Source organism: Chelonoidis abingdonii, chromosome 4 (assembly GCF_003597395.2).
Source record: "Chelonoidis abingdonii isolate Lonesome George chromosome 4, CheloAbing_2.0, whole genome shotgun sequence".
NCBI classification, from domain to species: Eukaryota; Metazoa; Chordata; order Testudines; family Testudinidae; genus Chelonoidis; species Chelonoidis abingdonii.
The window spans coordinates 68513528-68527555 of record NC_133772.1 but is presented as its reverse complement, the minus strand read 5'-3'; the positions used below and the strand labels follow the sequence as shown (position 1 = coordinate 68527555).

Below are 14028 nucleotides of genomic sequence, written 5' to 3'. Positions count from 1 at the left end.
GATTGTACACATCTCAGATTTTCATAGCTTTTGATTATTTTTTGTTATAATCTTAGTTATTTGAATGTAAGTTTTTATTGTCTGTTAATTACCAATGTTTTTCCTCCGGGGTTTAAAATGTGAGACTTTTTTCCTTCACAGAGAATTAAAATTGTTTAATTTGAAACCGTTCTGGTTTATCATGCAAATCTGCCGTAAGCAAAATATTGTTTAGGCAGCCCTCCTACCCACCCACTGCCAAAGTCTTCCATGTCACTGTGGAGCCTGAGGAGAAATATAGGAATCTCCCTCTTTACAATTCTACTGTCATACTGTAGCCTATGTCTACACTATGAGATAGGGGTATGATTCCCCTGCTCTCATACACATGCTTCTGCTAGCTCTTATCAAGCTAGCACAAGTATAAATAGCAATATCGCTGCAGAAGCACATGTAGCCACAGTGGAGCCACGGCTTAGCTATGCAAAGTACAAACCCTCCTGAACCCCATAGGCACATACTCAGTACGACTAAGCGGTGTCTCCACTGCCATTAAGGTACACTGCTGTTTATACTTGCACTTTCTCAGTGACAGGGAGCCCAAGTACAATAACTCCACACTTAGTTGTCCCGGTTAACATTGTTTCATTGTTACATTAGAGAACATTGTTTCATTGTTACATAGAGAACATGCTTGTTTAAAGTTGTTGTGCAATGCTCCCTTCTAATGTCATTTGGCAGCTGCCTGCTTTGCCTACTGCTTGCAGGAAGAGCAGCAGCCAGGGCCAGCTCCAGGCACCAGCTCAGGAAGCAGGTGCTTGGGGCAGCCAATGCAAAGTGGCGGCACGCCCGGGTCTTCGGCAGCAATTCAGTGGCGGGTCCTTCAGTCCCTCTCAGAGGGAAGGACTGGCCGCCGAAGAATGAAGCAGTGTGGTAGAGCAGCTGCCAAAGTGCTGCTGATTGTGGCTTTTTTTTTTCCCCCCCTCTCTTCGCTGCTTGGGTTGGTAACCAGACTTCACAATCCTCATAGCTGTGAACAGTATTAAATTGTTTGTTTAAAACGTATACTGTGTGTATATGTAATATATAGTTTTTTTCTGTTGAAAAAAATTTACATTAATTTGTATGGGGAAATTGGATTCACTTAACATAGTTTCACTTAGTCACATTTTTCAGGAACATAACTACAACGTTAAGTGAGGAGTTACTGTATGTATATGTGAGCAGGGGAATCATACCATCCTTCTAGCAAAGGAGGCCTGGAAGGAACTCCTTCAAGAAAGAACAATGCTTTAATTGGCTCAAAAAATTGTTGTTGTGTAGCTGGAGCTGTTCTCTACCCAAAGGTGGACCATTCTTCAGTCCCAGGCCTACTTACCCAGGGGATATTAATTAGCTCCACACAGTGGAGGCTTTATGGCTATTGGCATCCTAATCAGAAATGATTTTGAGAATCAGTAAGGTACCTGCACTTTTTTTTTTAAAGCATGTCTTCCCCTACATTTCCTCCAGATGGGGCTAAACAAACCCTCCATTTTCAAGGCTTCCTTGGCCCAAAGAATACTGTTTAAACTCAATCTGGAGGTACATTGTCCCCTAGAAGGCTGCATAGTACAGCATAAATTCTTTCATACAGAAACGTTCTTATTAATTCCCATTGGACAAAAGTTGGTTTATGCCCTGAAGTACGAGAGGGGGTGTGTGTGTATTTATACTAGATTTATATATGTGAATAATGACATCATCAACAGTTGACAATAGTTCATCTAAATCTAGTAAACTCAGTCTCAATGTCCTGTAGCAAAGAGTTCTCACTACTTATGTGCTATGTACAAATGTATTTTCTCAGTTTTAAATGTGTTGCCTTTTAATTTCATTGAATGTTCCCTTGTTATTGTATAGCAAGAAAGGATAAAAAGGAATTCCTTTCCTTTTATATCATTCATTATATTGTATATCTCTATCCTGTCCCTTCTCTAGTCTCCTCTCTAAACTAGACAGTCCTAATCTTTTCAACCTCTCCATATGGAAGTCTCTCCCATCACTTTTGTTGCCTGTCTCCGAACCCCTTCTATTTCTGCTTGTATTGACATATTTTTACTCTGTTCTCCATAACAGTGCATGGGTGTCCCATCAACTGCTAACCAGTGGCAGTTGCTTTTATCCTACAAAGAAATTAATCCAAAGTATTAACTAATGGTATATAAAATTTGTCTACAATTCATTCCACTTCCAACTTGCAAGGATGTTAAATGCCCTATTTTCATAGGCCATTTATATATTGTAAAAGCACCTAAATTGATGATTTTTAATTTTAAAAAATAAATCTCACACTTCATAGCCAAGGTATCTAAGTTTTATAACTCAATTTTCTATATAGTCAAAGTATAAACCCTGATAAACTGGGCTATGCCAAGATGTTTGTTTAAAGTGGTTTGAAAAATACATGCACAATCCACATTTAGCATAGATTGATCTCTTAAGAATAGAAGAAAAATGTTTGTGTTCAAAAATCAGTCAAGGATTTAAAATGGGCTTACCTTCAGAATTGATTTACAATTCATTCCCTTTCTGTTTCCAAGCTTCAGTACGGAAGAAGAAGGGTAAGGGGAAGCATTTTGTCTCTTGTTTAATCTGTTTCTCACCTTTCCATAGTGAAAGATAATAACATAACTATAAATGTTGGCATATGGTCCAGTTTATTTTATGGTGTCAAACGTACATTAAATATTGTATATGTTTTTAGTTATTTAGCTGATAATTTGCAAACACATAAAGGATTAACTTTCAGTTAAAAAACACATTTGAAAATATTTCCCTCATTTTTTCCTTTGTCTTCTCTCTTCCATCCACCCCCATTTTTCTTCTGTCCCAGGTTTTTTCTCAAACCGTTGCATATCATCTCCTCAGAGTTACTGTGCTAACTGGCAATCACTGAGACACTGTGGCAAGTAACATGATATCAGTGTAGTCCTACATCAGTGATTTCACTTGCCCTCTTAAATGGCCAAAGGTTACTCACATAACCACACTGTCTCAGGAAATAGGGACTTCACACACAACTTAAATTCTGACCTGGAGAAAGCTGCTCTGCACAATTTCAGTTTTTAATATAACCTCTTCCACACTGTCCCGTATGCACGAACTGATCCATAAGGCCACTACCCTCTTCTCATTTAAATCTCTCCTTGAGACCCGCATTTGCTGGGATTTCTATACAGCAGTCATCCACTTAATGATGGCTAGGTGGAGGGGCAGATTGACCTTTAATATTTTACCAAAATGTAAATAAATATATGTATAGACAAGTTTGTTTGTGTTTAGCTGTATCCTCCTTTCCTCACCCTTTGTATATCACTTCTTTCTTAGACTGTAAGCTCTCTTGGGCAGGGACTGTGTCTTTGTGTCTGCATAGCACCTTACCCAAGGGATGGCCTCAATCCTGCCTGAGCCTCTGTGTGATACTTCAGTATAGTTATAATCAGTGGAAGAAAGTTATGATTGCTGACAGAGAATATTTATTTGTAGGTAGCATGCCTCTTCAGTAGTGAACTATTTCTTCTGTATTGTGTTAGGATAATACAGAGTAAATTAGTTTTCTTTTTTCTTCATTTTTTATTTTATTTTTTTTAAATCTTTCCTGACCTCCCTTCATGTTGGAACTGTTTTCTGCTGCTAGCAAGATCAACTGCTGGTACACCTTTTTTTTGCTCAAGGCAAGATTGCTTAGAAACTGTCTCTTCAGAATATGAAGGAATAAACAGTTATTGGTTTTCTGACTAAGATTTTTATAGCAACAAATATATTTTCATTATTTGACTATCAAGAATTTTTACATTTATTTTTGTAGGATAACTCTATAAATTTAATGTTCCCTAGTTATAGGGGAGGGGACTTTTTTGTGTGTGCTTGTTTTCCTTTTAGTTGAAGGGAAGGGTATAGGCTGTTGGTATTTCTCTTCAGATAGGGATAATATTTAACATCCATACATAAAATTCCAGTTAGGTAATAAAAACTGTCATATAACCTCAAAGAAAAAAATTACCTAGGCATTATACTAGCTTCTACTCAAGTTATCATATCACAGACCACTGAAACCTCAACAATACTAAGTCTGCTGCATTGACATTTTTCTGCTCACCACAATTGCACGCTACAGAGGGACAGCATCAGATTTCACAAAACACTTTTTAAAAGTATGAATCCTTTCTGTTTTTTCTTTTGTTGCTTATAGATAAAGAATTAGTGAATGTGTGAGACATAGCAGTCTGCAACCTAACAAATCTCTTTATGTTGCAGCATAATGTTATAAAGCCACAGTTAGGGTGTGTGTAGGTGCCCCCATAAGTCTTGGGGAAGATCAAATAATCTCATGCATTAAATTAAGTAAAGAGGAGAAACAAATTTTAAAAAGTAAAAATGAATTTATTTAACTTATCGTATATTTGTAAACAAAATTGCTTAATTGGCTATTTGGGGATGAAAATCTTCATAATATTGCACTTAATTTATTACCCTCATGACAAAAATTAATAAAATATTAGCTAAAAAGTCATCTTTCCAAGTCACTAATCAAATTACATTGAACTCTGAGTGATATGTTTTTCCCCACCATAATTTGTCATTTTATTTCAGTAGTCATACAAATAGACGTTGGAAATTTGAAATTTATATTTAGTAGAATTAAGAGAATCTTGAACTCTATTCATTAAAAAATAAATAGGTGGAACTCATGTGGCTTGTGAAAAGCTGTTTTTAATTTTTTATCTTCGATTAGTATTTTGACTATTTAATTTTAGTTAAGTTTTTGATTGATACATGCTCTACATCCAAAAAGGTCCAAAGAGCTCATGATTTTGCTAGCAAGGAATGGATTTGATTTATCAAGCAACTTCATATTTTTAGGGCCTCTGCAGAGAACAGCAAGGATTAGCTGTTTTAGCTGGAGTAAAGAACTTTAAATGGTCAAGAGAAAAACTAAGAACTGGAGATAACACAGATATAATTCCGCTTTTGCTGAGCCTACCAAAGACTGTGATACAATAAAGTATGGATTAGATGAGAGGAAAACAAATAAGGATTGCAAAATACTGGGTTAGTGATGACTGGAAAGTTTTAGATGGTGTCCTTTTAGTATCCAATTCAAAAAGAAAACATCTATTTTTGTTTGTTGGGCTTAAGGTATAAATGTAGATGTAAGACTCTCCCTACTTTTGGCCAGATTACCTACTAGTACAATCTTGCAGGAATATAATAATCATCAGCACAGAAGTCTGACAGGTATCTGGCATCAAATAGTAGTATTGATTTATGAGAAAAATACCAGTTAATAGCATTCAAAATGAATATTATTGGCTCTGTCCTCCAACAAACATTCATATTCCATTCCATTACTGTTGTCCATTGTTTCAAAGGTGGCACACCTTAATGGCATCTGAAACAATGAAATCCCAGAGCAAATAAATATGTGAATGCTATATTAACGTTGAAACAAAAAAGTTGACTTGTTTGAAGAAATCATGAACAGAAGGCCCTGGATTCAGAAACCATTTTTAATTTCAACGTGGTGGAATATATGATCGAGATTTGTCTGCAGAAATAAAATGGAAATAACACCCCTTCTGCAACTTCCTTGATAACTTCCGCTACCAACATTGGTTGTAAATAGGAAAAAGGTTTTCCAGACCTTCACCAGACACTACATTGAAAGATAAGAAAAAAAAAATGGCACTGCTGCTCCAGGTTTAATGAAGAGTACCTGTAGAATGTTCTTGTAAGTAATATATTTTTGTTACTTGTTGGAAGTGTTAGTTGATATTGTAGTCACAAGTGATGATGATGAATCTTGGAATTGTTACCATTAATTAGGACATGCAGTAATGGGTTTTGAGGACAGAATTTAGAACTTGTATGCCTCTGTTATTTTTGTGATTATAGATATTCTGCCCTCATTTATACTGATGTAGCTAAGAGTGCTTATTTAGACTTTAGAGAATTTACTGTGGTTTCACACCAGTGTAGCAGAGAATAGAATCTGGCCCATATATTTGCCATAGCTGTGGTTTTTTAAAATATTAAAGTATTTGGACTTAGAGTATTGAGGGAAGAAAAGACTTTGCTTACATTTTCAAGTATCCATAATTTTGGGTGCCCAATTGTAAATACTTTGAGTCTGACTTTTCAGAAACAAACTCTGGCAATTTCATCTGAAGTCAGTAGGTAAACAGTGGGTGCTGAACGCTTCTGAAAGTCAGGGTCTGCGTCTCAAGTTGGGCACATAAAATTGTCACTCTTGAAAACGTTGGATGTCATGAATAGAAATGAGGTTTTTAGGTCTCCACATCAACATACAGCTGTCAGTTGCAATCAGTATTATTATTATTATGAATTTTTATTACTTTAAAACCACATTAATCTGATTATTCCTAAACATGAAGCCCTTTCATGACAGGTACTTAGTTGTTTTTCTTTGCCACAGAACAGCAATTGAAGAAGGTTTCCTCACCATCCAAATAAAACAACAGTGTGGGAAAAGCTGGAAAAGAAATCGTAAGTGTTCAAAGGAAACAGTTTTTGTGGCATTTGGGGCCATGTGAGTGGGGATGCTTTGGCATTTGTGAGAAGAGTATTCTTATGAGTTATCAGTTAAATATGTAGTACTGTGTTCAGAGCAATGGGCTCTTTGAGCAGTAGAAAAAGGCAGATGTTTCCAGTGTGATACAATTGCATAAATAGAAAAGTTTTTTCATTTTTTTAATATGTTCTCTCTCTCTTTCAGGAACCAGGGAGATGCACGACAATCTCCCGCATCTCACCCCAAAAAACTTTTTTTCTTCTTGCCATTTCCCTTTTTTCTTAAATTGTTCATTATTCCATGTTCATTAACTTCTTATAAAGCTTAAAATAAATGTTTTTGGATAATTTGTGGTGGTCTGATTTTCTTTCCGTGGTGTGAAAACTACATGTCTCCCAGGATATAAGATTGCAAAAATGACTTAATTTCTTTTATTTCTTTCTGTCTGTCTTTTTTTTCTTTTTCTTTTTCTGCGACTGAGCCCAGTTTTCAAATGCTGTCTCTTAAACAGGACATTCAAATGCCATTTTCTGTTCTCAGTCCTTAAAATCCCACCTGGCTTGCAGGATGGGGAATGGTTTTTTGTTTTTATTTTCTGTTCTTGTTTTTATTTTGTATACAGGGACCCAGTGATACACAATGACCATTCCTCTTGCAAGGTAGGAAACTCCTTGTAAGGTAGGTTGAATTTTAAGGCTTTAGGCACATTTTAAATGTCTTTGTGCTTCTTGGATATTGGACATACTGTTTAAAGAGATGGTGCTTGAAAATTGGGCCTATAATAAGAATTTTAACATACCAAAGATAGCACTTATCCATGTCTGCCTCTCTTAGAATTATCTTTTAAGGGTATGATATGTTCATAATATGCAAACGTGATCTATATGCACTGGGGTGAAATATACTGAGTCATAAAAGTACATATAAAGCCTGCTTGGAAAAATAGCCTAGATTCCTCTTAATTGTGAATAGGTATATGCCAAATACTCTTGTGTCATGTGTTGCTGTTTATAGGTGATTAACTAAACATATAAATCAATCTGTTTTTGTTTTAATATTTATTTTTAGATTTTATCTTTTTCTTGGTCTTCCAGTATAATGGGAGGTATTTCAAAACAAACATGTTGTATTTCTATCCAATTTTCTTAAAGGGAAACTTTTTTTAGATGGTTTATCTTTACTTTCTTGCTGGTCAGAAACTGTAGCTTATTTAGAACTATGTTGTAAGAGCCGGCATTACTTTCTCCTTTTACTACCCACTGAAGTTAAATTTTCTGCACAGTATTTGCACCATGGTAAATGTTTGAATCTGGTGTTATAACTAGGTGTGATCCTGCAAACTACTGTTTGAGTGGAGCCCTGTGGCCATGTCAAGCATCTTGCAAGTCGGTGGTCCACATTTGTTCCTGATCAATATATATGACCGCTCTGGCAAATTCTCCACCATGGAGCAGTTTAAAATGGTTATGTATGAACGTTGGCCTAACTTTGAATAGAAAACTGCAAATATTTTATTATGTATAATTTTTTTAGCACAGGTATCTTTTTAAAAAAGAAACTGTAAAGGCCATTTGAATCTGGAATATACTAGTTGCTTAACCTATTCAGTGTTTTAAAACCTTAGCATTACTGTATTCTATTTTAAAATAATTTGTTTGGCAGATTTTGATTGTTTATATTGTTTTCTTTTCACAAGTGAGAATCCCAAAGTGCAGATTTGGATCTGAATTTTACCCTTCAGGGTAGTGTTTCAGAACCAGGGTTTTGGCTGAGGCCTTCTCTGTTATCACCCCGTGCACTAAAGAGTTGGCTATACTTCAGTCTTCCTTGCTAAATTTTCTTCTTTTGAGCTAATTTTTTGTCCGCTCAATCATACTTGTACAGGTAACTCAGGCTAACAGTTTCCAGCATGACTGCCTAAAGTTAGTCATAGAATTCTATCTTTAGACACCTGCATAAGTGAGTGGCCTGATTTTTCAGAGGTGATGAACATCTAATGAGCACACAATTGCAGGTGCTCAACCCATCACAGTCTGGCCGTCTACTTAATTAGATGCCTAACTTTAAGCATACAAGCTTGTAAACATTGGCCTAGACCCACTGTACTTCACTTACCTAATTTGCACTCGCTTCTGATTCTGATCTCTATGCTAAAAACAATGAAAATTCTCCATAAACCAAAAATAACTGCACAAAAGCGGTTAAATTTTTGACAAAAATAAATGCACATAGTTGACAAACAGATTTTAAAAATACACATGCATTCCAATACCTGTGCCTAACTGAGTATACCTTTAATTCCAGTACTATCTAGATCAGAGATCGGCAACCTTTTGGAAGTGGTGTGCCGAGTCTTCATTTATTCACTCTAATTTAAGGTTTCGCGTGCCAGTCATACATTTTAACATTTTTAGGAGGTCTCTTTTTATATGTCTATAATATATAACTAAACTATTGTTGTATGTAAAGTAAATAAGGTTTTAAAAATGTTTCAGAAGCTTCATTTAAAACTAAATTAAAATGCAGAGCTCCCCGGACTAGTGGTCAGGACCCGGGCAGCATGAGTGCCACTGAAAATCAGCTTGTGTGCCATCTTTGGCACCCATGCCATAGGTTGCCTACCCCTGATCTAGATGCATCTAGTTATTCCAAGGGAGGGGGTAGATAATAAGGTATATTTGTCTCATTGCCATTTGACAAAGACAAATAAGTGCTTTTTGAAGATTCATGACAAGAAAAAATGAAGCATACATTGTGTGTGCTAGTGAAAGCAGTGAAACTGAGATGAACTTTGCAATCTTACATTTAGATAAGGCAGTGCATCAAGAATTTGTGTGCTTTAAATACATAAAGGGCTACAGTTTCAAAAGTGAGAGTGCGGGAAGGATGGGTATACTGGATGGCCATCAGTTTTCAAAAGAAAAATGTACATGCAGAGACTTTGAATGTGGTTGATTGCAGATCCTAGAAAAAGTGGGTGAAATCACAGCATAAAGATGCAATTTGCATCGCATTGAGTTTTATATAATTGATTGTACCTGGCACAGTTTCTGTCTGTATCTATCTTAGGTATTTACAAGGTGCCTATCACCTTGGTACCTAAGCAGTTTGAAAAATGCATCTGCAACAGGAGGCATGATGCAGATACAGGCAGAGGCCTAGGTCCAGAGCAGCAGTGGCAGGTCCCAGGAAGCTCCTCAACTGCATTACAGCTGTTGTTGAGCTCCTGGCTACACTTGTTGTGCCTAAGGAACATCTCCACCTACCTGTCAGCAGGAAGACGCTGCCCCACAACTCAAGTCCAACAACTCCATTTGTGGGGAAAACTAAAGATAATGGAAATGGCAACGATCCAGTAGCAGAGGTGAAAAAGAAATTGTGGGATTTGAAAAGGAGGGATTCTTAAAGAGCAGCACACTTCAGGGGAGGGATCCACTGCCAGTCCAAGTGGCAGGTAAGGCACAACACAGGCTTAAGTCTCTCAAATTATCTCAGATGAACAAAAATTAATTAAATACTTCTGTCCCTAGAGCCTGTCTGCTCTCCAGTGCCCAGTGTAGCCTGTGCTCTGTTCTTGGCCTGCTATCCCTACAGCTGGGTAGGCCTTGCGGTTCTCTTTGGATTATAAATCAGAAAACGCAATGTAAACAATCTCTAGCATTCTAAATGTTTACTGGCAAACTTGAAGGACCGATACCATGCAAGTGTGACAACACCTTTCATGGTGCAAGGAGCCAGCACTACATGGCAGTACTCCAACACCATGACCTTATCCATGCCTCCAGAGACATGGTGTAATCCTGTCTCCTGGCACTATTTAGCAGACGTCCTGCCTGCAGCCTCCAGAATATGTAGTTTGCTATATACAGAGCAGGGAATGGGAAAACACAAAATAATGAACACAGAGCACACATAATGAACACATAATGACAAATGTGTCACTTTGGCCATCAGAAGAAGTTATAGCATTGCATAAGCTACCACGTCAGAAAAGACTGAGTGCAACAGGCCCATGAAAGTGTCAGTACAGTGTGCACATAATCAGCCAGTCCTGTCTTTTGCCAGAGAAACAGAGGACTCATTTGACAACACAGAGGAGAAGGGAGGCCTATAATACTGGCTCATTAGTCACTATGCACAGGCCAGGTTAAAGAAATAGTCAGGTCCGTTGATAAATGCAATAGAATCAGTAGGCTGAAGCAGAAACCATCCCACAGAGATCTGATTTTGATTTTGGAAAACGGGTGCATGCTGTGTGACCAGACGTTAAACTTAAAAGGGCAACAGACCCTAAACTCCCAGATGTTTGGTATCTTCCCCGCTCACCATGTGCGCACTCCTTTCTGACTTCCCTACTGGACAAATTGGGCTGTGGCTAGTCTCACTGTGTCAGGGCAAGGTGGGATCAGTGACATGGAATGAGTCCAAAATTCATGAGACCATCAAAGCTTGGTGCGTCACCCCTTAAGGTGTTTGTATGCTGCCAGGAAATAAAATGACTTTGTGAGAAGTGTAAGCCAGGTGTTCAACTGTGCAGTTTTATGTACCACTGTCAACAAGCTGCCTTATGTGGGTACAGGCATTATTTGATTGGATGCAAATTATCATTGAGATCAGAGGGAATCTGGACAGTTCCTCACATTTTCCTTTGCCATTGGCATCGCATCATGGGCAGCCACAACATGGTGCTTGTGCCCACTATGTTTAAAACTTCTTCTAAAAAGAGAGAAATGTTGTTTAAGCCAATTAAGAACAAAATTGGTTTGTTGATTCACATTTTGTTAGATATTTATGGTTTTTGTTGCACCAATGACCTGGCATATTTACTGTTGCTTGTGAGGAGTCAGCAGCCCATTGCCAGGAGGTAGGGTTGAGGCAGCTGGTTCAGGTAACAGTTGAACTTTTGGTTTTAATTCTCCTGTCACCAGTTGTCAGGGCAGTGAGCCCCTTGGCCATCCATTCCTCCAGCTGAGCAGTAGAGTTTCTAGGCAAACCAAATTTTTCATTTCCACTATGGTAACTGTCACACAACTTTCACTGTTCCAGCATAGCAACTGGTGCCATTATATTAATGAGTTCCAGTCTGAATTTATCAGGGCAACCTTTAGTCATCAAGGAAAGGATTTCTTGGGCAGAAACTGATACCTTTGACACTGTGTGGCCTGAGCTCTTGACCCTGAGCTAAAGTTTCCATGATTGTCCTGCAATGAGTGAAAGTGTGTGTAAGGCTATGCCTGTGATACCCCCATGCCCATATTTAATAAACCTTACAAAAAGATAGTTATTTGGGTTGGTTGAGTGCTTTGTTGAAAATAATATAAGTTATGAATTTAGTCCCTTTTTCATTAGTGGTTAGTTAGTAAACCTATCCCAGTATCTGTGAATGTATTCATTATTCATAAGTATTCGCCAATAGTTTTAATAACTATCTATCAGTCTATTAGTTATTCACAAACTGTTTGCTTAGAATATTTGTCATTTGTGTGATGATACTATGCCAGATGATACCGTTTCAGCTCCCTGACTTGGAGAAAGAAAATATTTAAGTAGGAGAATGACAAATTGTAAACTTTCATAATTCCATTTTTAGAGAAATAACCACTTGTGCTAATATTTGTGAAACTTTCCAGGGTCACAGACACTTTCATAAATATCGCCCAAATACGTGCGAAAAACAAAAATAATGCCCCCCCACTAATTCACAAATTAGTGGTTTTTTTCTGTTTTTGCTCTTTTTAAAAAAAATTCTTGGACTTCTATTATTTACCATTGTTAGGAGGGCTCTGTTCAAAGTGCTTGGCAGGAGAATGGAGTATTCAAATATGGGGAAATTTCTGATGATGTATCAAAAGAATGACACATTTTGTATGACCAATGGTACAACTAGAATATATATTCCCTTTATCTCTCTAATTCCATACAAATTAACTGGAATGTGTGTTTGCTTTGTGTGGTAAAAAGAAGGCCCCTGTTTTTGCATGTCTACTCTAATAGAGAAGTGTTGAGAACTAATTTTTATGGTCCTATACTGTAGCTGCTAAAAGATAAAAGCTGTGGCTGTCTGAGGGGAAATAGAATTGCAAAGGCAGCAGGTATTACAGAGGGATAATGTCCAAGTCCCTTTCAAAATTTTCATGCAGTGGAAGAGCCAATGATTGCATGACAACTTGTCCCTAATATTCATTTCCATAAGGAGCTCATACCTTTTTACAAATACGATCTCATCCTCACTTTCCATAAAACATGCAACTGGACAGTCCAATCAGACACAGACCGAATGTGAATACTTTGAATGTGAATACTTTAAAATAGTGAATATATTAAATGCACAAATAATATCCAGCATGAAAATTAATCAAAATAAATAATTATATTAAATTATTAACTGTAAGTAGCCCTTTAGATAAATATAATAATCAAGGCATTCAGATAGTGAGTGATGAGGACCCTAATGATAATCTAGACAGACAGACAGGTCAGTGTATAAATGTGCTGATAGAAGGATCCTTGGGTCTCTGAGAAGGGATCCTAAAAATTAAGAACAAAAATGTGTATAAAAATCACTCCAGGAACTCCTGAATAAACAAACAAGCCCATTAACAAAAATGATTTATCTGATCTCAAAACCATCCATCAGACAGAAATGCACAACTCCAGCTGAAGTTCTTAAGAGCAGCACATGGTGTGTATCAAAGAGCAGAATGTAGTCCTTAAAGAGAAACATGGTGCCAGGGCATAGATATGACATCCTAGCACCAACACTACAGAACAACCAGTTAGTGCTGATCAGCAGCTGTTGTTATTTAGATGTGATAGTCTTACAGTGGTGCTTCCACATATCCCTTGCCTGAGAGTGAAAAATGCAGGCTCTTTGGACTAAATTATTGTATTATTTAGCCAAACAGCCCCAGATAAATTTCTTATCAAATTGTCTCCCCAAAACATGTGATAGACTCATTACTTGTTTGTTTCAAGCATGAAAAGGGTGAGGGTTCCAGCCACAAATGTGAACAAATCAGAAATGGTGCTGAGTAGATCATACTGTAATGAGAGCCGATGATTGATGTGAGTGCAAAAAGTCTAGTCATTTTCAGTTGGTGGGAGTATATTTTTATATATGGGTGGATTTAGATTAAGCACACTTGCAATGTCCTCTTCAATAGCATAATTAACCACTCCTCATTCCATATTAAATTGTGCATAGGGAAGCACTTGCACCCACATTTCCACAAAATGTCCTCAGTCAAGGGAAGACACAGCCAGGAGAGAGGAAAATGAAGTTTATCTTACATGAGGGAAAAAAAAAAAATCCTGGTGAGCAATGTCCTCAAATAGGATCACATACTGTTTGGAGAGAGCAGTGAGAAAATAATGCATACATAAAAGATAAGGCTTGGGAGGCCATTGTTCACAGGATAAATGCTGTTGGCAATCACAGTTGCTCTACAGCTATGATTGGGGGGGGGGGACCTAAA

At 37.3% G+C, this 14028-nt stretch overlaps 1 protein-coding gene across 6 annotated transcripts in view; it reads left to right on the top strand.

Moving 5' to 3' along the window:
* SHANK2 (SH3 and multiple ankyrin repeat domains 2) overlaps nucleotides 1-14028 on the top strand; it is a 673265-nt gene that overhangs the window by 629221 nt on the left and 30016 nt on the right. Inside the window, exon 21 of one of the 6 annotated variants that reach the window (XM_075065253.1) lies at nucleotides 2562-2582. The exons of the other annotated variants lie outside the window; for them this stretch is intronic. Coding sequence (XP_074921354.1) covers nucleotides 2562-2582 — 21 coding nt within the window. The remainder of the gene's footprint in view (nucleotides 1-2561; nucleotides 2583-14028) is intronic. 6 annotated transcript variants of the gene reach the window in all.